A 25,545-nucleotide genomic window follows, 5' to 3' on the forward strand; every position below is an offset into this window, starting at 1 on the left:
CATATATTAATAATTGGCAAAAGCTTTTAAAAAGACCCATCAAAATGTTTCAAATACATGAGCATATGGCAACTATATGTAAATGGACCCATATTGAAGCAGCCTTAGAAACTTCATTTGCTCCTTTCTTCTCCTACATTGACTGATTATAAAATCCCATCTTCCTACAACTTAATTCTACCAAAGGCAAAAGATAATCCTATCTCCAAACCTTCTCTAACTTATTTAGTTATCAAAAGAATTTCCTGAGTTCATTTTGAAAAATGTTCAGGATAATTGGAGAAGAAATTAGAAGCAAAGTGAAGAAACTCACAGAGACTCTGATCGATATTGAAATAGAGCAAACACAAATAAGAGAAGAAGAACGCATGCAAAGTTTTGGAGAGAATTTTCTGTTCATTATCAATGGAACACTAGTACAAATGAGCTAATTACACCTATATATAATACAATGCTAGTTGGTGTCAGCTCTCTAACTAACCTCCACTACCTCCACTACCAACATAATTAACTAACAACTAATTACACTTCACTAACTAACATAGTTAAGACAAATTAGATTGTTAGTGCACAGTTAGATAGTTAGTTAATTCCTTCACACCCTCCTCAAGCTAGGAGTTATGAAGATGTTCTTCATGCCTAGCTTGGATAGCAAATAATGATGTTGAGTGACACCCAAGCCCTTAGTAAGAATATCTGCCTGTTGCTCTAAAGAAGGAAGATGTATTAGATGAACCAGCCCAAGTTGCACCTTCTCGCGAATGAAATGACAGTCGATATCAATATATTTTGTGCGCTCATGAAACACTGGATTAGCAACAATTTGAATTGCTGACTTACTGTCACATAACAAAGAAACTGGTTGTTGAATATGCACCCCTAACTCCTCAGACAAGCCAGTCACCCACACTATTTCTGCAACTGTTGATGTCAGGCTTCGATATTCTGCCTCAGCTGAGCTTCTGGATATAGTAGTTTGTTTTTTCGACTTCCATGAGATCAAAGATTTCCCAAACTTAATCAAATACCCAGTAATGGATCTCTTAGTGTTTGGGCAAGATGCTCAATCTGCATCACAATAGGCTGTAAGCTGAGATGAAGCATCTGCAGACATTAATATCCCCAAGCCTGGAGACTGCTTGACATACTTGATCACCTTGATGGCAGCCTCCATATGCGATGTTTTAGGACAATGCATGAACTGACTCAAACCTATTGCAAATGCAATATCTAGTCTAGTCATGGTGAGATAGAGAAGTCTCCCAACCAACCTTTGATAAGCACTAGTATCATCAAGAAATTTGTCATCTTCAATCCCAAACTGAGTGTCAAACTCCAATGTTGTAAGCTTCTTGTTCACCTCCAAAGGTGCCTTGACTGGCTTTTCACCTGAGAGTCCATGTCTGATATGAGTTCTAATGCATATTTTCTTTGATGCATTAGAATTCCCTCTTTGCTTCTAGCAAATTTAGTTCTTAAGAAAAACTTCAGCTCCCCCAAGTCCTTGATTTTAAAGACTTGCTGTAAGTACTCTTTAGTCTTCTGTATTAAGATGGCATCATCTCCTGTGATTAACAGGTCATTAACATAAACTAAGACCACCACTATTTTCCCTTGAACCTTTCTGGTGAACAAGGAATAATCTAAATGACTCTGACAGAAACTCAGAAGCTATCAATGCAGATGTTAACTTGATGCTCCACTGTCAAGAAGCTTGCTTGAGCCCATACAACAATTTGAGTAGTCGACAAATTTGATGCTTTCCTTCACAAACAAATCCTTGAGGCAACTCCATATAAACTTCTTCAGTTAAATCACCTTGCAAAAAAGCATTGTAGACATCCATTTGATGAATTTCTCAATTATTCATTGCTTCTAACGAAATAACAGTCCTCACTGTTACCATCTTGACAACAGGTGAGAATGTTTCTTGATAATCCAATCCCTCTCTTTGGCTATACCCTTTTGCGACTAACTTTGCCTTAAACCTTTCCACTTCACCTGTAGCTTTGTATTTAATCTTGTATACCCATCGACAACCAATAGCCCTCTTTCTTGGTGGCAAAGACATCACTGTCCATGTATTGTTGTCTTGCAATGCTTTGATCTCATTCTGCATTGCTTCTATCCATCTGTCATCCTTGACTGCTTCTGCATAATTTTTGGGCTCAACTTCTGCAGAGAATTTGGTGATGAAGCTTTGATACTTGAAGGACAAAGAGTCATAACTAATAACATCTAAGATTGGGTATAAACAAGCATGTACTCCTGACTGTTTATCAGTCCTCACATAGTCTTTAAGCCAAATAGGTGGCTTAGTTGTTCTCTCTGAACTTCTTTCAATCAATGCTATTGTTTGATGTTCTTCTACTGCTTCTGTGTGTTCAATTGAATCTGTCACATCTTCATGGTTCTCTTGATCAATATCTGCTGATTCAGCTGGAGTTTGCAGTGAAGTAGAATTTGTAGCATTTTGATCATGCAGAATGTTTCTACTTGCAATATCTAACTCATCCACCACACAAAACCTTTTCAAGCTTGTAATGTCAGGACTTTGAAAGTTTTGCTTTTATGAGTATCCTGGAAAGGAAATATGCTCTCATGAAATACAACATCTCTACTAATAAAACACACTTTGTTAGACAAATCAAATAGTTTGTATCCTTTCTGATGAACTCCATATCCCAATAACACTGATTTCACTGCTCTTGGACCAAACTTGTCCTGTTTAGGCAAAACAGTTGCATAACAAAGGCAGCTTATCACCCTCATGCGAGCCAAAGAAGGTGTCTTGTTGTACAATGCTTCAAAAGATGATCTACCTTTTAAAATAGTAGATGGTACCCTGTTTATTATATATGTTACTGCTTCAACACATGTGCCCCAAAATCGAATTGGCAAATTGGACTGGAACCTGATTGCTCTTGCTGTTTCTAGGATGTGCCCATGTTTCCTCTCTACCACTCCATTCTGCTGAGGAGTATAAGGACAGGAACTCTGATGTAAAATCCCATGACATGTAAACAATTCCTTACAAGTCATGTTAAAAAAACTCAGATCCATTGTCTGACATGAAGACTTTAATCATCTTTCCAAATTAGTTGAGGATCATTGTAATAAAAGTTTTGAGCAACTCAAATACATCAGATTTTACTCTCATTAAGAAAAGCCATGTCCACCTTGTATGATCATCTACCAATGCTAAAAAGTAATTCATTCCATTATAGGTTGGGACCTTATAAGGGCCCCATACATCCATGTGTATCAAATCAAAAGGTTTATCTGCTCTACTAATACTAACAGAGAATGACAATCTTGTTTGTCTAGATAATGGACACACATCACAATGCTGTAAATGAAAAGCACCTTTATTTCAAAAACTAGAAATCTTTCTAATAACTGCAATGGGCACATGGCCTAATCTCCTATGCCAAATCTCAGGTTCTTCCATCTGTTCCACTGTCATAGCCTTTGCTCCATTTATTCTAGCTTCCTTATGGTGTGTCCTTAGAATGTACAAATCATCTTCCTTACTACCAGTTGCCTTCACTTTTCTAGTGCAAAAATCCTGAAATATGAAGTGTCCAGGAAACAACATTGCATAGCAATTCAGTTCCTTTGTCAATTTAGACACTTACAATAGATTGAACTTAGAACTTGGTACGCAAAGCACATCCTTAAGGGTATCACCTCCTCCCAAAGGACTATTTCCTATCTTGGTCACTTTAGCAGACTCTCATGTGGTCATTTGCACATTTCCATCACTTCCTACTTTACCATCATTCAACAACAAACTTTCATTTCCTGTCATATGATTCGTAGCTCTTGTGTCCACTATCCAATATATTGCATTATCTTTAACAAGAAAACACTTACCTGCCAAGTTTGCACTTGTTTTAGAAGTGGAAGCCTTGCTAAGCATATTGAGCAGCATATTGTATTGTTCCTGTGTGATCATTGGAGCAGCAATGTTAGTAGAATTGATGTTTCCTTGATTGGTTGCACTAGTCTCAGACTGCATAGAATGTCTATCCACCACATTAGCTCTGGCCTTGGATTTAAACCCTGCAGGATATCCAATCAGCTTGTAGTAGTTTCCCTTAAGATGACCCTTCTGGTTGCAGTAGCCACAATGCATCAGCTTGAAACATCCATCTCTTGTGTGACCCTTTCCATGATAATAGTCACATTCTATACCCCAACTTCTCTTCTGTTTAGGCACATTATTTCTGGCTGTGAATAATGCAGATGATTCCATTATTTCAGTTGTGACATATTTACTTCCTGCCACCAGTTTTTGGCTCTTATCTTGAACAATCAAGGCATACACTTGATTCACATTAATCACCTTAGATTTCATTAAGATTTGACTCCTTGCTTGACTATAACCTTCATTCAGTCCCATTAGAAACTGTAGTAGGCATTAATACTGTAAATCCATTGCAAATTCTTTTGATTTCTCACAATCCCATGAAGGAGGTGGCATCATTAAGTCATACCCATCCCATAAATTCTTCAACCTCGAATAGTACATTGACACAGATGATGTTCCTTGTGTTAAAGTAAAGATCTCCTTGTGAAGAGAATACAGACGTGATCCATTCACTTTATTGAATCTCTCCTGCAATTCCTTCCAAACTAGGAGTGCATTAGAACGAAACAGAATTCCACTTAGCAATTCTTTACTCACGTTTCCAGTAAGCCATGAGACTACTATTGCATTACATTTATCCCACTAATGTCCTAAAGCTGGTCCAAAAGTACCCCTAGTGATTGTGCCATCAATAAAACCTAGCTTATTTCTTCCTAGGAGTGCAACTCTCATTGCTCGATCCCACAAAGTGTAGTTTTCCATTCCAATAAGCTGAATACCAACTGATAAGGACCTAGGGGCATAAGAAGGATGGAGATACATGGGATGATTGTGATCAATCACTACCGGAGCAGGAACAAAGGTTCCTGAGTCAGATCCATCCTCAATCTCCATGATTATACAGTAACAAATTCAGTCAATTACAGATGAAGAGAAAAATCTCTAATCAAAACAGAAATCAGAAACAAAATTTATCAATTGAATCTAGGGTTTGCAACAACTCAGACCAGAAATCGTTTTTCTTACAGAATTGTCAATAAATATCTCTATCATCTTCAATCCGCGAAGAACAATCCTTAGATCTTACTGATGAGGCCTCGCTCTGATACCATGAAGAAACTCACAGAGACTCTGATCGATATTGAAGCAGAGCAAACATAAATGAGAGAAGAAGAACGCATGCAAAGTCTTGGAGAGAATTTTCTGTTCATTATCAATGGAACAGTAGTACAAATGAGTTAATTACACCTATATATAATACAATGCTAGCTGGTGCCAGCTGTCTAACCAACCTCCACTACCTCCACTACCAACATAATTAACTAACAACTAATTACACTTCACTAACTAACATAGTTAAGACAGATTAGATCGTTAGTGCACAGTTAGGTAGTTAGTTAATTCCTTCCCAAAGGCTTGATAACACTTAAGCTTTTAATCAAGAAGCTGATCAAGAATATCATCAAGAGCCATCTTCAATTTTTGCCTCGTCGCGAAAATGCAGTTGAATTTGTAGAAATTCCAAGAGTAAATAATGAAGAAGCAGTGCCAGATGATGTAAAGGAAGGACACTTTGTTGTTTTTGCAGTCAACATAGGTAGTGAGGAGCCAAGAAAAAGGTTTATTTTAGAGTTGAATTGGCCAACAAATCCAGCATTCTTGAGATTATTAAAGCTGGCTGAAGAAGAATATGGATTCAGACAGAAGGGTGTAATTGAAGTCCCTTGTCCACCAGAGGAATTAGAGAAGATTATTCTGCAGCTGAAGATTGAAAGAAATTAATATCATGCTTATGTAATGTACACGATGAATCAACGGTAGTGTACCTTTTTTTATTACGTTATCAGTGTAGTTTAACTTGTGATAATATAACTAGTTACAAGTAATGACTATTATAGAGATTTATTTGTAATTACTTTATAAGTTATCTAATTGTGTAAATTTTACATTGTTAGTAACTTAAATTCTATTGAGAATATTATCTAGTTATTCTTTACAAACCTAACCTTACGTATTATAAACTTGTTTAGGTCAATTCCTCAACATATTTCCTTAAATAGGCATTTTTGGTGAGAGCTCCCAACTCCTCTTTCTCACAATAGTTTCTTAATTATCAACACTTTCGTGCCACAGGTTAAACGTTTTAAGTTTTATAATTAGTTCAATTCCATCATATAGTGTTATAACTCATTTATGATATGGCATTATTCTATGTCAATTATACCTTGGAAAATAATTAAATACCAAAAGAGAGATTTTTCCTTTTTGTGTTAACGAACCTTTAGAGGTTATGACTCTGTATGGGTGATTGTAGATCGACTGACAAAATCAGCACACTTTTTGCCAATGAAGACTACATATGGTGGAGTGAGGTATGCACAGATATTTATGAACGAAATTGTCCGACTTCACGGTGTTCCAGTATCCATCATCCCTAATAGAGGATCACAGTTCACTTCATGGTTTTGGAAATCTTTTCAAGAAGCATTGGGTACATGAGTAGATCTTAGCACTGCATTTCATCCACAGACAGACGGGCAGTCTGAACGTACTATACAAATCTTGGAGGATATGTTGAGAGCTTGCATTCTTGAGTTTGGAGGTAGTTGGGACGTTTATCTACCGTTAGGTGAATTTGCTTACAACAATAGTTTCCAGTCCAGTATTCAAATGGCATCGTGCGAAGCATTGTATGGTAGAAGATGTCGTTCTCCTATCGGATGGTTTGAAGCTAGTGAGACTAACTTATTGGGACCCGACCTAGTACAAGAAGCTATAGACAAGGTCCAGTTTATCAAACAGATATTGCTTGGAGCTCAAAGTAGACAAAAGTCTTATGCTGATAAGAGAAAAAGAGATTTAGTGTTCACAATTGGGGACAAAGTGTTCCTACGAGTCTCCCCTATGAAAGGTGTGATGCGGTTTGGGAAAAGAGGCAATTTGAGCCCCAGGTTTATAGGACTATATGAGATACTAGACCGAGTGGGAGCGGCGGCTTATCGTTTGGCACTTCCTCCTGAGTTATCTTTTATTCACCTAGTGTTTCATGTCTCAATGCTAAGGAAATGTATATTAGACTCATCTCAGGTGCTTAAAGCACCTACTATACCGTTTGATGAGAAGTTGTCTTACGAGGAGGAATCGACGGCTATTGTTGATAGGCAAGTAAGAAAGCTACGGTCAAAAGAAATTGAGTTCGTAAAAGTTTTATGGCGAAATCTTATATTTGAAGAAGCTACTTGGGAAATAGAAGATACTGTACGAGTCAGGTACCCCCATTTGTTTCAGCCCACAGGTACGTACTTGAGTTAAACTTCGGGGACTGAATTTCATAAGGTGGGGAGAATGTAATACTTCATATTCAAGTTGGGGTATTTTTATCATTTAATGTTACTTAAATTAAAAAAAAAGAGAGAAAAAACCTAGCTAATTAAATGGGCAAAAGCCCATTGTATAGTGACGGGAAAACAAAGAAAGAATAGGTAAAGAAAGGCAAACACAACAGAATCTAAAAACGAAAGAAAGAAAGAAAACGGGTCTGCTTTAAACCTTAAATACGCACTGGCTTTTACGGGTAATACTCGAATTTCTCAGCTGGGTTTTCTTCTTCTAGTAATTCTTTTTATCTCAGTTCATATATTTGGGTTTCACAAGGTATAAGAAATTAAATACCAATAAGAATTATTCTAGGTAAATTAAGAGTCAAACATGAAACCTCGGGGGTTTGGTATTCCAAATTAGCCATGAATTAGCCTAAACAAGAAAATTAACACGAGATCGATGTTGATGTGGTTATAGATTGATTGAAGAAAGTTGTACGAATCGCTCGAGGTGACGAGTTTGGTATTTCACACGAGTACTGTGAGTAGTAATCTTACCGCAAGTTGTGTTTTCATAACTTGCATGATTTACACATGATTTTTAATATGAATATGTTACTGATTATTTTGAGTTACATGTAGGACAAGTCTTTTACTCGATATGATACCGAAATAGTTATTTGAGATGATTACCATTGTTTTAAATATTCTTGTTGTCACTAGATATGTTCTACCGTTACTTGAAATTACTGTTATCGAAATAAAATTACATGATTTGATAAGAACCGAAATGCCCTATATTGTTTTAAAATATTTTCCTATGATTATATACGGATACAGAGACAAGTACAAATGGGAGTAAACTTGAAGGATCCTGTAGCTAACGGCGGGTTTGTTAGACTTGGTGCACCTTGTATTTACCGATTACAGAGTACAATTATATCCCTCGCTAGTGGGAAGGTAGAACTAGCATACCATTACCGATTTCCCTTGAGTAGGGACTACCGTTATATTTGACTTCTTGCGAAGAAGTCCACAGTTATACCAATTACATGATCCATTCATTGAAACCTCCCAAAATATGAATATTGATATTATACAGTGGTTACCGAGCTTATTACGGAATTGTCAATCGTATTATACTACAAGAAAAACATGATGAGACTGAAAATTGTTTATTGTTTATGAAAGGGGAATTTTTATGATAATTTTGTTTAATATACTAGTATGTTTTCTGACTTGTGCCCAATAAAAATGGTTGTAGTTAAGTGTTATTATTCACTGAGCTAGCGACTCATTCCCCGCTAATTTTTTTTCCAGAGACAATAGTTGGCGCGAGCGAGGATTTCGTTATTTAAAGCGCACATGTTGATAGTTCTTGGTGAGCCTCGCACTTGTTCGCGTTGGTGGAAATTTTATCAATTGTTATGGTCTTTTCTTTGAACTCTTAGAGTCGCTCCATGGTCATTCTTTTAGTGTCTTGAGTAGTCTTTTTTATTATAGACTTATGTTGATTAACGCTCATTCTTATCAAATTTGGAGATAAAGTGGTATTTCTAGTTGTTAGTGGGTGGACTGTTAAAGGTAGATACTTATTTTGGTTAATTGATAAAGTCATTGTCATTTGAATTACTATTAGGATATTTGGTTGCTGAATTTGAGACAGGAAATTTTTTGAGAAGGTCCAAAAATATGGGAAACTCTGGCCGATTTTCTGTAAAATACTGATGAGGCTTACTTGGGGGCACTTGCTCCTAAATGTCGGTCACGATCCTAAATTGATCGTGACAAAGTTGGTATTAGAGCTTAGTCTTTAAGTCCCGAGTCATGGAGCAATGTTTAGTAGAGTATTGTTCATGGGTATGTAGGCGCCCATACTTATGATCTTGAGGCTACTGAACATCTAGAAATGTTTTCCCTTCTTTCATTCTTTGATCGTACGTTGAGATAACTTGAGATTGACTTTGGAATATTTCTTTCGTAGATTGCTAGTGATGACTAGGGATTTTGCTATATTTTATACTCCTTCTTGCTTAAGTTTTGATTAGAAATGTGTACAAAATAGTCCCAAAGGCTCACAAGTTGTGCTTGATTGCAAGTTTGATCAACAAGGTGACAAGATGTCAAAGATCAGCTCAAAAGGAGTGAAACTTGCACAAGTATCAAGACAAGACAAAGCTCAGACAAAGCAAGGCCAGTGCGGCCACACACCATTCTGTGCGGTCCGCACAAGTGAGGTTCAGAGAGTATGATATTCAGGCAAAAAGGGCAATGCAGCCGCACTAGGTTTTGTGCGGTCCGCACTGGGATCAATGTGGCCGCACTCGATTTAGTGTGGTCCGCAGTAAGAAGGATCAAAGAGTTGCCAGTTCCGAGCTTCAAGCCAATGTGGTCCGCGCTCCATTTCATGCGGACCGCACTAGAAGCCTCCGCGGTTGCACTTCATTATGTGCGGTCCACATTGCCTGAGTTCAGATAGATGGATTTTTATGTCAAGAGTCTTAGTACGGCCGCACTAGCCCCGCAGCGGTATTTTTGTCCAAATTTTTCAGCTTAGTACAAAGAGTTTGTTTTCCCATTTTTAGGTCATTAGATAGTTTTCTCTTCAGAGTTGGGCTCGTGACTTCATAGTTTTAGCTGTTTTGAGTAATTTTAGCTACATTTCAACATTGAATCTTCCTATTTCATTTAGTAATTAATTAATATGAATTTTTCTTCATCCATTTCTTGTTTTTCTTCTTTAATTATGAGTAGCTAAATCTATAAGCTAGGGTTGTGGCTCAACCCTAGTGTGGGTAATTGATGGGTCTTGTATTTTAAGGCTAGATTGACTATGCGTGTTTGATATTTAGGCTAATTTCATGTTTAATTGTTGAATTAGTGGTTGCAAACACTAGTTTGTGTTTAGTTGACTTGGGCTCTTCTTGAGAAAGAGAGCTTGAGTCACTGAAATTGGTCCAACAAGGAATTGGGGCGTACTCAAGAGATTGATAGCCCCAATTAAATGGTTAAACCTCGAGAGAGTAATACCCGACTTGAATCTTGATTGCTTGTGCAAATTTGCATACCCAATTGGTCTTAAAAAAGTCAATTCGGGCGAAATCACCTGAACCACCGAGAGGTGTAGAGTGGATAAAATCGTGCAACGGTTATATCATACTCACCAAATATGTCAATCATGCCTTGGACTCAAGTATCCGTCAATTGACCACCAAGGCGAAAGTCACTACCCTAGTGCCTTTTAAACCATTTGAACAACCCGCAATATTTTACTCTTAGCTTATTCTAGTTTAATTTACCATTGTAGTTTGATAAAAGTAGAAGTAAAACAAAAATCCAAAAATGTTTAGAAGTGTAATTTGGAACACATACCCAACTCTAAATTAGATAGATACCCGACTCCAACATCTAGCTCTCTATGTAAATCGACCCCGACCCTAAATCGGGTAAAAGCTACTTCGAACCTATCTTGCTACTCAATAATAGTGCAGGGTAGGAATCGATCAGCTAGGACACGCACACCCTCATCTGCTGGACGTGGTGCCGGATGTGGTACTACCCGGGGTGGCGGTCAAGTTGGGGTTCATCAAACTAGAAGACAGACTGCTCCTCAACCTAAAGTTGGAAACATGGGTCAACCCCAAGCTGTTATGCCAGATCAAGAGCAAGGGCAGGGAGTTTAGGACGCTTCACCATTAGTGACAACTGTTGTACCTACTGTTGCCTTACCTGCAGACGCAGTGGCAAGGTTATTGAATGTGTTAGAGGCATTGGTGCATGCTTAGGGTGGAAGTTTAGCTCCTCAGGATACTTTACAGATACAAGCACCTGCACGGACTCAGACTTTCGGGAATAAGGAAGTACCCCTACAAGAGTTTCTGAAATTGAAATCACCAAAATTCACAGGTTTTGATAATTCAGCAGATCCTCAAAGTTTCTTGGATAGGACACTCAAGGCATTACGTGCTCTTGGATGTTCTAGTGAGAAAGACGTGGAGCTCGTAGCATACAAACTAGAGGATATGGCCAACACATGGTATGAAATTGTATTGCTAGGAAGGCTAGTAGGAGCAACACCACTGACATGGGACGAGTTCACTAAGTTGTTCAAGAATCATTTTCTTCCACACAGCCTGATGCAAAAATATGCTAGAGACTTTGAAAGATTGGTTCAGACTCTAGATATGGATGTGTCAACATATAACACTAAGTTTTGTAAGCTGGCTATATATGCTCCTTACTTAGTGCCTACCAAAGAAGCTCGAGTTCAGAGGTTTGTTGATGGACTGGTTGGTCGTGTATACACTGCAGTAGCCCTACAAATGAAGACTTTATCCTACTCTGATGTAGTCGACCTTGCTAGAAAGATTGAAAACAAGGGACGTGATGAGTGTACAGCTAGTGATTTATGTAAGAAGGCCAAGACAGGAGGGGCTTTCAGTGGCGGTTTTAGTGAAAATAGAAGAGCAGGAAATCAGGGGCAACAACAGGGTTCTCAGACAGGGACACACATGCCTTCACAGTCCATATATAGACCACATTACAGACAAGGTAATAGGGCACCATCATCTTCTGGACATCGTAATTCTGGGCAGATATATGCCACTATTCCATTATGCCAGACGTGTGGTAGATCACATTTGGGCCAATGTTGTGTTCTAACTAGAGAGAGCTTTTAGTGTGGCCAGTTGGGACATCACTTGAGGGATTTCCTTCAGCCTCTGAGAAATTTCAACCAGGCTTCTATTCAGTCAGCTGCACCGACTCAGACTACTCGTAATACTTCAAGTGCTACAGGTACAGGACATAGAGGTTGAGGTGCTGGAGACCGTGCTACTATGAATCAAGGACAAGGGAATGCTGGTAGAGGTCAGGCGAGAGTGTTTGCATTTACTAGACAGGATGCTCAGGCCTCGAATGTTGTGGTTACAAGTATTCTTTCTGTCTATTCATTTGATGCACTTGCGTTGATTGATACAGGATCTACTCACTCCTATATGTCCTCGTACTTTGCTTTGAGGTTTAGTAGACAGCCTAAGCTATTGAATGATCCTTTTCTAGTTGATACTCTTGTTGGAGAGTCTCTATTAGCTGAATACGTGTATTGTGCTTGTCAGATTTGGGTTGAGGGTAGAGATACTCTAGCTGACCTTATTGTACTTGATATGATTGACTTAGGCATGTTGATGGGAATAGATTGGTTATCTTCTTTCTATGCTATAGTCGATTGTCATGCAAAGATAGTTAAGTTTGAGATACCAAATGAACCCAGTTTTATTCTAAAAGGGAGTCAAGTTCCAGAGATTTGCAAAGTTGTATCTTTTATGAAAGCTCAACGACTTCTGAAGAAAGGTTGCTTGGGTCTCTTAGCTATTGTAAATTACACAAGAAAGGAAACAGTTAGTATAGAAAATGTACCAGTAGTGAGAGAATTTTCTAATGTATTTCCTGAAGATTTACCAGGATTGCCTCCAGTAAGAGAAATAGACTTTGGTATTGATTTGCTACCTGAAACGCAGCCCATATCGATACCCCCATATCGAATGGCACCAGCAGAGTTGAGGGAGCTAAAGCAACAATTACAGGATTTGTTAGATAAAGGGTTTATTAGACCTAGTGTATCACCATGGGTTGCACCAGTACTGTTCGTAAAGAAGAAAGACGTATCCTTGAGAATGTGCATTGACTACAGGCAGTTGAACAAGATAACAATACACAATAAATATCCTTTGCGTCGTATAGATGACATGTTTGATCAGTTTCAAGGAGTTGCCCACTTTTTAAAGATTGACCTCCGTTCTAATTATCATCAACTTAGAATCAAAGATGAAGATATTTCTAAGACTGCTTTCAGAACTCGATACGGGCAATATGAGTTTCTTGTGATTCCTTTTGGATTGACTAATGCTCCACCGACATTCATGGATTTAATGAATAGGGTGTTCAAGCTGTTTCTGGATAGATTTGTAATAGTATTTATTGATGATATCCTGATATATTCTCGTAGACAAGGAAAACACGAGAATCATCTCAGGACTGTATTGCAGGCATTGCAAGAACATCGACTTTATGTTAAGTTCTCGAAGTGTGAATTTTGGCTAGACTCGGTATCATTTCTGGGGCATGTTGTTTCCAGAGATGGAATTATGGTAGATCCTAAGAAGATAGAAGCTGTGCAGAAATGGCCCAGACCTACTTCTCTTACAGAGATTCGCAGCTTTTTAGGCTTAGCAGGCTATTACAGGCATTTTGTGCAGGATTTCTCCAAAATAGCAGCGCCACTGACCAAGCTAATACAGAAAAATGCAAAGTTTCAGTGGACGGAGGAATGTGAGCAAAGCTTTCAGAAACTCAAAACGTGTCTAACAACTACACCAATATTAGCCTTACCATTAAGTTCTGGAGGATTTTCAGTATTCTGTGATGCCTCGAGGGTGGGATTAGGATGTGTTCTCATGCAAAATGGTCGTGTTATTGCTTATGATACGAGACAAATGAAAAAGCACGAGCAAAACTATCTTACACATGATTTGGAGATGGCTGCAGTGGTATTTGCTCTAAAAATTTGGAGACATTGTCTATACGGCAAAACTTGTGAGATTTATACTGACCATAAAAGTCTGAAGTATATCTTTCAGCAGAGAGATCTAAATCTTCGGCAGCGTCGTTAGATGGAACTACTCAAAGACTATGATTGTTCTATTTTGTATCATCCTGGAAAAGCCAATGAGGTGGCTAATGCATTGAGTAGAAAATTTATAGGGAGTTTGGCACATATAGCTCCTACAAAGAGATTTTTGGCTAGAGATATTCAGATACTAGAAGATACAGGTATCAAATTTAGTATCGGAAATTCAGAGGCATTGTTGGCTTGTGCTTAGGCTAAGTCTTCATTAATTGAGCACATTAAGGCCACCCAATATGAGGATGAACGATTATGTAAATACAGAGATGAGGCCTTAGCTGGTAAAAGCAAGGATATAATTGTTGAAAGTGATGGTGTTCTTCGAATGGGTGATAGGTTATGTGTAGCAGACGTAGATGGGTTGAGACATGCTATTCCTAAAGAAGCTCACAACACTAAATACACTATACATTCTAGATCTACAAAAATGTACCATGACCTGAAGCAATTTTATTGGTGGGAAGGTATGAAGAAAGATGTTGCTAACTTTGTTTCTAGTTTTTTGACTTGTCAGCAGGTCAAGGCTGAGCATCAGCGACCCGCAGGACTACTACAACAAATTAAGATTCCAGAGTGGAAATGGGAAAGAATTACTATGGATTTTGTCACCGGGCTACCACGAACCCTTAGAGGTTATGACTCTGTATGGGTGATTGTAGATCGACTAACAAAATTAACACACTTTTTGCCAGTGAAGACTACATATGGTGGAGTGAGGTATGGACAAATATTTATGAACGAAATTGTCCGACTTCACGGAGTTCCAGTATCCATCATCTCTGATAGAGGATCACAGTTCACTTCACGCTTTTGGAAATCTTTTCAAGAAGCATTGGGTACACGAGTAGATCTTAGCACTGCATTTCATCCACAGACAGACGGGCAGTCTGAACGTACTATATAAATCTTGGAGGATATGTTTAGAGCTTGCATTCTTGAGTTTGGAAGTAGTTGGGACACATATCTACCGTTAGCTGAATTTGCTTTACAACAATAGCTTCCAGTCCAGTATTCAAATGGCATCGTACGAAGCATTGTATGGTAGAAGATGTCGTTCTCCTATCGGATGGTTTGAAGCTGGTGAGACTAACTTTTTGGGACCCAACCTAGTACAAGAAGCTATGGACAAGGTCCAGTTGATCAAACAGAGATTGCTTGTAGCTCAAAGTAGACAAAAGTCTTATGCTGATAAGAGAAGAAGAGATTTAGTGTTCACAATTGGGGACAAAGTGTTCCTACGAGTCTCCCCTATGAAAGGTGTGATGCGGTTTGGGAAAAGAGGCAAGTTGAGCCCCAGGTTTATAGGACCATATGAGATACTAGATCGAGTGGGAGCGGTGGCTTATCGTTTGGCACTTCCTCCTGAGTTATCTTTTATTCACCTAGTGTTTCATGTCTCAATGCTAAGGAAATGTATATCAGACTCATCTCAGGTGCTTGAAGCACCTGCTATACCGCTTGATGAGAAGTTGTCTTACGAGGAGGAACCGACGGCTGTTGTTGATAGGAAAGTAAGAAAGCTACGGTCAAAAGAAATTGAGTTCGTAAAAGTTCTATGGCGAAATCATACAGTTGAAGAAGCTACTTGGGAAATAGAAGATACTATACGAGTCAAGTATCCCCATTTGTTTCAGTACACAGGTACGTACTTGAGTTAAAATTCGGGGACCGAATTTCATAAGGTGGGGAGAATGTAATACTTCATATTCAAGTTAGGATATTTTTGTCATTTTATGCTACTTAAACTATATAAAAAAAAGAGAAAAACCCTAGCTAATTAAATGGGCAAAAGCCCATTGTATAGTGATGGGAAAACAAAGAAAGAAAAGGTAAAGAAAGGCAAACACAACAGAAGCTAAAAAATGAAAGAAAGAAAGAAAGAAATAAAGAAAATGGGTCTGCTTCAGAAAATGCACAAAAGAGATTTCAAAAGGAGAAGAAGAAGAAGAAAAAGGCTGGGACCAAACCTTGAGAAATCTTATATATGCATTGGCTTTTACGGGTAATACTCGAATTTCTCAGCTGGGTTCTTTTCTTCTAGTAATTCTTTTTATCGATGTTGATGTGGTTATAGATTGATTGAAGAAAGTTGTACGGATCGCTCGAGGTGACGAGTTTGGTATTTCACACGAGTACTGTGAGTAGTAATCTTACCGCAATTTGTGTTTTCATAACTTGCATGATTTACACATAATTTTTAATATGAATATGTTACCGATTATTTTGAGTTGCATGTAGGATAAGTCTTTTACTCGATATGATACCGAAATAGTTATTTGAGATGATTACCGTTGTTTTAAATATTCTTGTTGTCACTAGATATATTCTACAGTTACTTGAAATTAATATCGAAATAAAATTACATGATTTGATAATAACCAAAATGCCTTATATTGTTTTAAAATATTTTCCTATGAGTATATACGAATATAGAGACAAGTATAAATGAGAGTAGACTTTGAAGGATCCCGTAGCTAACGTCGGGTTCGTTAGACCTGGTGCACCTTGTATTTACCGATTACAGAGTACAATTATAGCCCTCGCTAGTGGGAAGGTAGAACTAGCATACCGTTACCGATTTCCCTCGAGTAGGGACTACCGTTACATTTGACTTCTTGCGAAGAAGTCCACAGTTATACCGATTACATGATCTGTTCATTGAAACCTCCCAAAATATGAATATTGATATTATACAGTGGTTACCGAGCTTATTACGGAATTGTCAATCGTATTATACTACAAGAAAAACATGATGAGATGGAAAATTGTTTATTGTTTCTGAAAGGGGCATTTTTATGATAATTTCTGTTTAATATACTAGCATGTTTTCTGACTTGTCCCCAATAAAAATGGTTGTGGTTATGTGTTATTACTCACTGAGCTAGCGACTCATTTCCCGCTAATTTTTTTCCAGAGACAGCAGTTTACGCGGGCGAGGATTTCGTTAATTAAAGCGCACAAGTTGATAGTTCTTGGTGAGCCTCGCACTTGTTCACGTGGGCGGAAATTTTATCAATTGTTATGGTCTTTTCTTTGAACTCTTAGAGTTGTTCCATGGTCATTCTTTTTGTGTCTTGAGTAGTCTTTGTTATTATAGACTTATATTGATTAACGCTCATTCTTATCAAATTTGGAGATAAAGTGGTATTTCCAGTTGTTAGTGGGTGGACTATTAAAGGTAGATACTTATTTTGGTTAATTGATAAAGTTATTGTCATTTGAATTGCTATTAGGATGTTTGGTTTCTGAATTTGAGACAGATTTTTTTTTGGGATGGTCCAAAAACCGGGGAAAGTCTGGCCGATTTTCTGTTAAATACCGATGAGGCTTACTTGGGGGCACTTGCTCCTAAGCGCCGGTGACGATTCTAAATTGGGTCGTGACAGTTATCTAGTTGTGTAAATTTTACACTGTTAGTAACTTAAATTCTATTGAGAATATTATCTAGTTATTCTTTACAAACCTAACCTTACGTATTATAAACTTGTTTAGGTCAATTCCTCAACATATTTCCTTGAATAGGCATTTTTGGTGAGAGCTCCCAACTCCTCTTTCACACAATAGTTTCTTAATTATCAACACTTTCGTGCCACATGTTAAACGTTTTAAGTTTTATAATTAGTTCAATTCCATCATGTAGTGTTATAACTCATTTATGATATGGCATTATTCTATGTCAATTATACCTTGGAAAATAATCAAATACCAAAAGAGAGATTTTCCCTTTTTGTGTTAACTATTTTGCATGGACGTTTATGGACGAATATGCCAGCAAGTGGCAAAGCAATTCGAATACGACGAATGAGAAATTTCCAGAAAAATCTTCTTCTGATAAATAATCCATCGAATAATAAGACTTAGGAGAGGTCAAATATTTGCTGTTATGTTGTGTTTGATTAATACGGGAAACTCCTGATTGAGGTCTTCATCCTATTAATGATCTTGTTATATATTTTTGTATTTTATTTGAGTAACTGCATAAACTGATAAAAATACATATAATACAATTACTAACACTCGAAACCAATTATGCATTTATATAGTTTCGTCCAGAGGCAGATTCGGGATTTAATTTAATGGGTTCAGCTTTTAATCCTTTCCATTGTTTCCTTCATATGTTTCAATTATACTTGGTCTCGTGCTTTAACCAATTCCCAAGGTATCAAAACATTGCTATAGCCTATAATAGCACGTTCGGCCAAGCTGCAAAAATCAGCTTATTTTGAGAAGTGTTTTTTCTCAAAAGTATTTTTGGTGAGAAGCAATTTGTGTTTGACTAATTAATTTGAAAAGCACTTCTGAACAGCAATTAGTGTTTGGCCAAGCTTTAAAAAACTACTTCTAAGTGTATTTTTCTCAAAAGTGCTTTTCAGAAAAGTGCTTTTGAAGAGAAGCTACTTTTTTCTGCTTCTTCAAAATTGCTTCTGCTTCTCCTAAAAAGCATTTTTTTTTCTTTTCAAAAGCTTGGCCAAACACTTTAACTTTAGAAAAAAAGTATTTTTAACCCAAAAAAAAGTGTTTTTGCCTCAAAAAAAGCTTGGCCAAACAGGCTTTAAGTCAACAGCAACAAAATTTCTCATTCCAACACACAATGAATATTTCAAAATTCCCACAGAAAAGTAGAGGCTATATAAGGAATAGAATTCTGCTCATCTCATGTATCAGAATGTTTCAAACATTCACAAAGTTGAAGAAGCATGGCGTTTATGGTGATTCAAAGGTCAAACTACTGTTTGCATTTTAAGCTGAAATAGCTATACTTTTATTTCCTTCTCAATTTAAGAAAATGTTACTGTTTCACTCCAATGCATTGTTCATTCATCTTTTGATATACATCTTATGGAGAAATACAATGTACAGAGATTGAAAGCAAATATGGAACAAGCGGTGCAGTGTCACGCCGATATTACTTTACCTCCGAGCAATTATTCGGACCAACTGGTTCTCTCAAGCAGGTTGATATTGCCATAACAGCAGCTTCAATAGACGCGTCTTCACCCTGTTTCATACATCAGATTCATACAAGACAACTTCAAAATCTCAATATAAATCAAGGGAAGAAGGAAATTTTACAGTTTTACCTTTTCTTTCCAATAAAACATGTTTCCGTATTGCCCTGCCAAACGGCTCCAGAAGCTACGTGGAATGTCAAGATCCACAGTAGCTCCAACATTGAAATTTAGTATGTTTCCTGGACAAATACAGAAAGTACCAAAAGATAAGCCAACAGAACAAATGTAGTCTGAAAAAAGAAGAATTTCTGGCGTATTACCAAAGGTAGGATCAGCAACAAAAACTATGGTCCTGTCGTCCACTTGCCAAAAATCTTTGATAGCTAATCCTGTGAATATAGCATTTAAACATTATGTTACACATCTAGAAAAAATTAATTAAGTTGTGGAGATAAATTGGACACTAATAGTAGAATATGTACCAGGCGTATCAGGATAGTTCTGAGCTAAAACTCTCAGCTTAAAACCAGTATCCTTTTCTATATCCGTGATCTCTTGTGCAAGTCTTTTCTCCTGTACACTAGTAATAAATCATGAGAAATTCTTTTTCTTTCGTATGAAAAAGAAGCTCTTGTAGTTCAAGCAAAAATTAGTACGATAGAATAAGATAGTGCGCTCCCTATATGAATTAAAAGCTCGTAAACAGAGTAATGGACCAATGTGAAGAAACTACTTGGCAGTCAGCCTTATCTATTTCATCATGAAACTAGCATACCCCGAAACACAAAATAAAAATAAAACGTAAAAGAACAACTAAACTGTATTTTCCATAAGTGAGATCCAGAATCAAAGAGAATGTAACAAGAAAGCAAACTTCTACTTGCTTGTGGATCTAAAATTCAGACATTAGAAGCGCAAATTTCGGATATCCAATGTCTTTTAGCAGAGAAAACAAACTAGAGAAAAGGCAAGGCAAGGAAGTATAATGTGGAAAGCTACATGAAATTCCTCTTAAATAAAGGGACCACATATCGCACCTGACCATCTGAGAGGAAGCCAGCAACATCAATAACTGGAGTAAACTCCTTAGGAAGCAATTCCGGCTTGTTAACTCCGACCTTTGCTTCAGCAATACCAACTCCTACAAACATAGGTTTATTTTTCACTCAACATTCTAATCCAAGAAAAATAATTGTAGAGGTATCAAGGCACACATTTCCTAAAAGTTAGAACATATCCAGGAAAATACGTCCAGCCATATCCTGAAGTACATTCCCTACTGAATCAGAAAATTATTCATTTCCCCTTCATAAATGAAAAGAGTATCTGAGAAGCTCAAGAGAGTAACATTTTCTCTAGATAAAAAAAAATTGATATATAGGTGGGGAACTACGGAACATAAGAATGAGAGGCAAATCGATGTGATGCAGATAATTAAAAAAAAAAACAATAGAAAAATATGAATAATTTAACTAGGTTAACATCTTTTGACGAGATAGAAGATATCAACATTCCAATTGTTAATGGTTAGTTTGTAGAAGCTTAAGGATGTAAGGTAGCACTTAATCTTTTGAAAGTTATGAAGTAAGATGATTTCCAGAATAAGTTCAAGCGCTTGTGCCATTTCAACACTGTAAATCAAGTTCACTAACATAATTCAGTGTCATTCCAGAAAGCCTACAAGAGGTTCTGTTTTGTTACTAACCTAGAGGACTACTTAGGAAATTCCATCAGAGGCATGTGTTTGTCCAAGTATCCTCTACCCCATCGGCCCATCCCACGAAAATCTGGCATTGCCTGAAATATGGCTTATTTATAGGGGTAACTAAGTGTGGAAAGATGAGCTTAATAGGATAATTTCAGGTCTCTACTTAAGAGTTTTGGATATAGGCTGTTGAAGCCAGTATTCTGTGTTCCCTTTGCTACAATTGAAAATTGATAGGATATTGCAACTAGCAGAAGAAAAGCAAGCTATGAAAGATCAGAAATCACATCAAATGTTAGACGCAGATGGATGCTAGGACAATAAAACTTGGAAAAGCCAAAACAAGCTCATACCAACCCAACCCCTGCAAGAAAGGAAGAAATAAAACAAAACTTTCATGACCGAGGATTTATTGATCAATCAACTATGCCTAGAAGGAGTTGACTATATGAATCCTATGAGTATTCATCATAGGTACATTAATTCTATGCTGACCACGAACCTAAGGCAACCACCTCCTTTATCCTCAAACTTTGCATCGGCTATACTTTAGGAAACTCACATACGAATATTTACGAAATGGAGCACCCAAAGATATGGCCTAGTGATCAATCAAGTAGGAGGAGAACCATGAGTTCAACGTTACCCAATACTTATACTCGTGTAAAGTAGCAGGTACTGGATGGGATAACTTAGGTGCATGCAAGCTGGTTCGGACACCATCAAATCATTAAAAAAACAACAGTCTTCATACTAGTCTCAAAATAATAATTTGGTTAGTCACGATTAATTCGGTGAAGAACTATACTTCATACAAAACGGGGACAATCACAATTAGAATTTTGTTTTACAATATGTCAAAGTATCTACTAGGTAACTATAGCTATCAGATAATTCAGTAGCCATATTGAGCTATCTGCTTACTCTGAATTCCTCAGAACTTGCTTTTGCAAATCCTTCCAACCCATCTAAGGTTTTAATACAAATGGCACAGCAAAAAACAGCAACATTACAAAAGAAACTCAGAGCAGTAAATTTACAGTTCTATCATTAGGATGCTAAACTACAAAATTAAGTCGAATTTTTAAGATTACTAGTAAGAACCCATTTGCAACAAATTATAGAAACACCAAAAGACAATGTCTAAAGCAATTATCAAACAATAAAATTTAAGGGAAAGGTAAATAACCTGTGAAGGAGAGAGCAAGAGCTAAAGAACCAGAGAGCAAGAAATTCAAAGTCTTGGATGAAAATTCTGAAATTTTGGATAGTTGAGGCGCTGAGTTTTCATTTCGGACTGAAATTCGGAAATGGGAATGTGATGCTTTGATGGGATGGATAGAAGGAGAGTAACAAATGTTGCGAAACGTGAGAGATGAAGGAAGATGGAAAAGAGAGGTCATTTTTAGTGTTCTTGTGTCTATTGAAAGGGGCACGTATCCTCTGTCTAGAATATTAGTACTAATTTATTCCTATTCTTTTTAACTTTTCTTTTTTCTTGTGACGAAAAACTTGGCTTATTGTTTGATGACGAATAGAAATATTTTACTACTACTAGTATAACCCCTCTCTTTCTTTCTTTTTTTTTTAGGAAATTTTAAGGAAATTTTTACTTTTTTTGTGGAATCCATAAAAATTTTAAATTTCGATTGTCAGATAAGCGTTAAAATTTCACATCCCCTTTTTAATTTTTCCTCGTATGAGTAAAGTGATACTATTGGTGGAAAAAGAAGGTGAAGTGGTATAAACAACTTCATCTGATTTACTCTCTCTTTATATGTAAACAATTAAAATAAAATAAAATACTTGCTATGAATTTAAAAAGGTAAAGAAAGACTATTTAAGGGAAATGTCATGTGAAAAATTTTGTTTCTGATTTGTGATATTTGGTTAGTACATATTTTTAATATGCACTTAGAAATCATAACAATCTAAAATTTTAAGTTAAGAAAAATAGAAGGAGAAGATAAAATATGGTAAAAACTATATATGTTAGCTCAAAAAAATTATTATGCGCATAGGAAGTTAAAGAGCTTAACTTTGTAAAGTGCCGAATTTCAATACACGCACCTTAATAAATTCTTTGATAATCCTAAGTCAAATTTAATTTTACAAAACTAATTTTTATAGCTTACACATTTGTTTATTAATATTGAAGGTATTATAAATATAACTTTTAAGGGCATAAAAGTCTAATAATATTACAGGGTCATTAGTCTTTTACATTCAATTTATTGATCTTCATACTTATAATATAATATAATATAATATGATAGATTACTTCAAATTGAGAGTAATATATTCTAAAAATAATTTAAATTATCATACTTTTTATGTATAAGAATAGAAACAAATTTTTTAGTTAATGCATGATTAAATTTGGTTAGTAAAATTTCACAAGGACCAAAATCAAAATGCATCAATAACTAAAATGACCAAAACTGCAATTTCCATTCAAAAGTTCCTTTTCATCTTCTTCCTCGTTAGGGTTTATCACAATTACTGCATAAACCCTCTTTCCATTTGCAGCAATTATATCTCTTTCTTCGAAAATTGTTGCATTTTTGGAATTCAATTTACTAGTCAAGCGCGCGAATTCTCAAATCCAAGTCGCTAAAAATTAGCTGTAAGTACACAATTACAAATTCACATAGAAACCTAACCTCGAGTAACCTCTGTGTATATGTGTACTTTTTTACATGCACTAGAGTTTTGCCTTTGCTCGCTTATGCAGCTTGGTGTTTAGGGGTTCATGAATTGCGCGTTTGTGATTTGTCCATTTTGAGTTTTAGGGATTTTGTCAGTGGTCTGTCATGTGAGAGATCACGGGTTGAAGCCGTGAAAACAGCCTCTTGCAGAAATGCAGCGTAAGCCTGCGTACAATAGACCCTTATGGTCCGGCCCTTCCACGGACCCCGCACATAGGGGAGCTTAGTGCACCGGGCTGCCCCTTTTTTTATGATGTGGTTTTATAAGTAAGCCAGAGATGAGGTGAAGGGTAAGGTTTTTGAGGAAAAAAGTTCTAAATGATTTTAGAATTTGAATATGAACAATGGAGGTAAAGCGGAAAGTGAAAAAGAAAAAGAGAATACAGTTTATGATGATAGGAAAGAAAGAGCTAGTACTGATGATTTTGGTCGAGCAATATCGAGAACTGCAGCTGCACAGATATGCGAAAATATTGGATTTGAGGGCTTTAATGAATCAGCTCTTGAATCATTTGCTGATATTACGGTTAAGTACCTTTGTGATTTAGGCAAGACTGCAACTTTACTATTTTAGTTGGGAGGACAGAGGTCAATGTCTTTGATGTAATAGAAGGATTAGGGGATTTGGGTGTGTCCACAGGTGCATCAAAGGTGAAACATTGTGGATTGGATTCTCGAACTATTAAGGGGATTGTTGAGTTTGTGAAATCAGCTCAAGAGATTCCATTTTCGCAACCTCTTCCATGTTTTCCAGTGATTGAAGATAAAAGGAATATACCCAGTTTTATACAAATGAATGAAACTACATCGTTTAAGCACATACCTTTATTGCTGCCTGCATTTCCTGATCGGCATACTTATGTAGGCACCTCTACATGGAACGAGAGAGCTTGTGATCCCCGAACTGATAAAGTTAAGTTAGCAAGGCAGCGAAGGAAGGCGGAAAGGTCTTTGTTGAATTTGCAGCAACGATTGGTGTGCAACGGTTCAACAGAGGTATCAGCTTCCAATGAACCAGATGATGTTAGGATTGAATCAAGTGTTAATGCAAGTGGAAACGCATTTGTTGCAGTGTCTTCAGAAGCTGGAGAAAAAGACATGGCTGCAGTTTCCCTCGCAGCTAAACTTTCCAATGAAACGGACAAAAACCATGTTTCTTTGCCGGATATTTATTCTCCTGCAAAGGCCATTGAAGGATGATCCTTCTGAAACAGGAAATGGTGTGGAAGAAAATCCTCCTGACCAGATGGTTCTGGGAGAACAGCATCTGGGTTCAGGTGGGACGAAGAGAAAAATGACAAGAAGAGGAGAGCAGAGTTGATACTTAGACAATCTATTGAAAACCAGCAGGAGTTGACCCAGTTGTAAATTAGTTCATAGAATGGCTAGCTTGATTGTTTGTTCCATATATTCTGTTAGAAAAGGTCAGCAATTGATTAGGCTAGGTAAAAAGTCGGTCGAAATGTAGTTTTCCTGTGAATGGCCCACGTCTATGAAGAAGTCTGATGTAGGCAAAGCATTTTTGGACATTAGTTGTTTAACCTCCATTGACCGATTTGTTCCCTTACCCTAACAAACAAATGAAACAGGAGGAAGTATGATTTTAAATGGAAACTATTAAGGATTTCCAATGGGATCTTGTATTCTTGAAGGTGGACGTCTGGATTCTTTTTCTCCATGCAAATTTGAAGCAAAACTGGGAGTGTAATAATTAAAGGAATAAGAATAGATGAAGCTATGAACTCCATCTGATATATGCTACGGCAGAAATAGACAATGTCAATCATGTTAATTTTTCGCTGCTGTTTTCAGGCCCTAAAATTGTAGTTCTACACTTGTATTATATACTATTTTCTTTATAGATGAGAGACTTTCTTCCTGTGTAAAATCTTGTTCCAGCCTTGTCTGCCACCACTTGCTTCCTCGTAAATGCTTCGTATGAGGGTCTTTTCTTATGTTGTTCACAAAGCATGATGCACCGTCATTCTTGGCTGACTGATTACTTTTGTTGATTTCGTTGCTGAGACACTTTGTAGTCTTATCTCCATTCAGAATACACTGCTTAATTTCACTGTGCTAATT

The 25,545-nt window shown here is 37.0% G+C and overlaps 3 protein-coding genes and 1 pseudogene across 3 annotated transcripts; 3 read left to right on the forward strand and 1 right to left on the reverse strand.

Annotated features, from left to right (window-relative positions):
• Positions 1 to 5,254: 5,254 nt before the first annotated feature.
• LOC104233374 (protein SMALL AUXIN UP-REGULATED RNA 51-like) lies at positions 5,255 to 5,875 on the forward strand. The gene is made up of 2 exons (XM_070164404.1): positions 5,255 to 5,330; positions 5,508 to 5,875. The coding sequence occupies exons 1-2, from the start codon at positions 5,255 to 5,257 to the stop codon at positions 5,873 to 5,875; spliced, it is 444 nt and encodes a 147-aa protein (XP_070020505.1).
• A 9,239-nt stretch (positions 5,876 to 15,114) lies between these two features.
• Positions 15,115 to 16,177, forward strand: LOC138883701 (uncharacterized). The gene is made up of 2 exons (XM_070164405.1): positions 15,115 to 15,739; positions 16,173 to 16,177. Exons 1-2 carry the CDS (start codon positions 15,115 to 15,117, stop codon positions 16,175 to 16,177), a joined length of 630 nt encoding a protein of 209 aa, XP_070020506.1.
• A 2,653-nt stretch (positions 16,178 to 18,830) lies between these two features.
• LOC104233371 (thylakoid lumenal 15.0 kDa protein 2, chloroplastic) lies at positions 18,831 to 22,202 on the reverse strand. Its single transcript, XM_009786760.2, has 6 exons — positions 21,945 to 22,202; positions 20,088 to 20,191; positions 19,533 to 19,623; positions 19,371 to 19,439; positions 19,180 to 19,289; positions 18,831 to 19,097 (listed from the first exon to the last, which is right to left on the reverse strand). The coding sequence occupies exons 1-6, from the start codon at positions 22,156 to 22,158 to the stop codon at positions 19,005 to 19,007; spliced, it is 681 nt and encodes a 226-aa protein (XP_009785062.1). The 5' UTR covers positions 22,159 to 22,202; the 3' UTR covers positions 18,831 to 19,004.
• Positions 22,203 to 23,231: 1,029 nt separating this feature from the next.
• Positions 23,232 to 25,329, forward strand: LOC104233372 (transcription initiation factor TFIID subunit 8-like; annotated as a pseudogene).
• Positions 25,330 to 25,545: the final 216 nt, after the last annotated feature.

Source organism: Nicotiana sylvestris, chromosome 12 (assembly GCF_000393655.2).
Source record: "Nicotiana sylvestris chromosome 12, ASM39365v2, whole genome shotgun sequence".
NCBI classification, from domain to species: Eukaryota; Viridiplantae; Streptophyta; class Magnoliopsida; order Solanales; family Solanaceae; genus Nicotiana; species Nicotiana sylvestris.

Bases quoted from the DNA above. Each gene is read 5' to 3' on its own strand.
- LOC104233374 (XM_070164404.1), top strand. From the start codon at position 5,255: ATGAGAGAAGAAGAACGCATGCAAAGTCTTGGAGAGAATTTTCTGTTC. The intron at 5,331-5,507 runs GTTAATTACACC...TCCTTCCCAAAG, and splicing joins TGGAACAGTAGTACAAATGA to GCTTGATAACACTTAAGCTT.
- LOC138883701 (XM_070164405.1), top strand. From the start codon at position 15,115: ATGGCATCGTACGAAGCATTGTATGGTAGAAGATGTCGTTCTCCTATC.
- LOC104233371 (XM_009786760.2), bottom strand. From the start codon at position 22,158: ATGACCTCTCTTTTCCATCTTCCTTCATCTCTCACGTTTCGCAACATT. The intron at 19,624-20,087 runs GTGCGATATGTG...ACTAGTGTACAG, and splicing joins GCTTCCTCTCAGATGGTCAG to GAGAAAAGACTTGCACAAGA. The intron at 19,440-19,532 runs GTACATATTCTA...CTATATTCACAG, and splicing joins GAACTATCCTGATACGCCTG to GATTAGCTATCAAAGATTTT.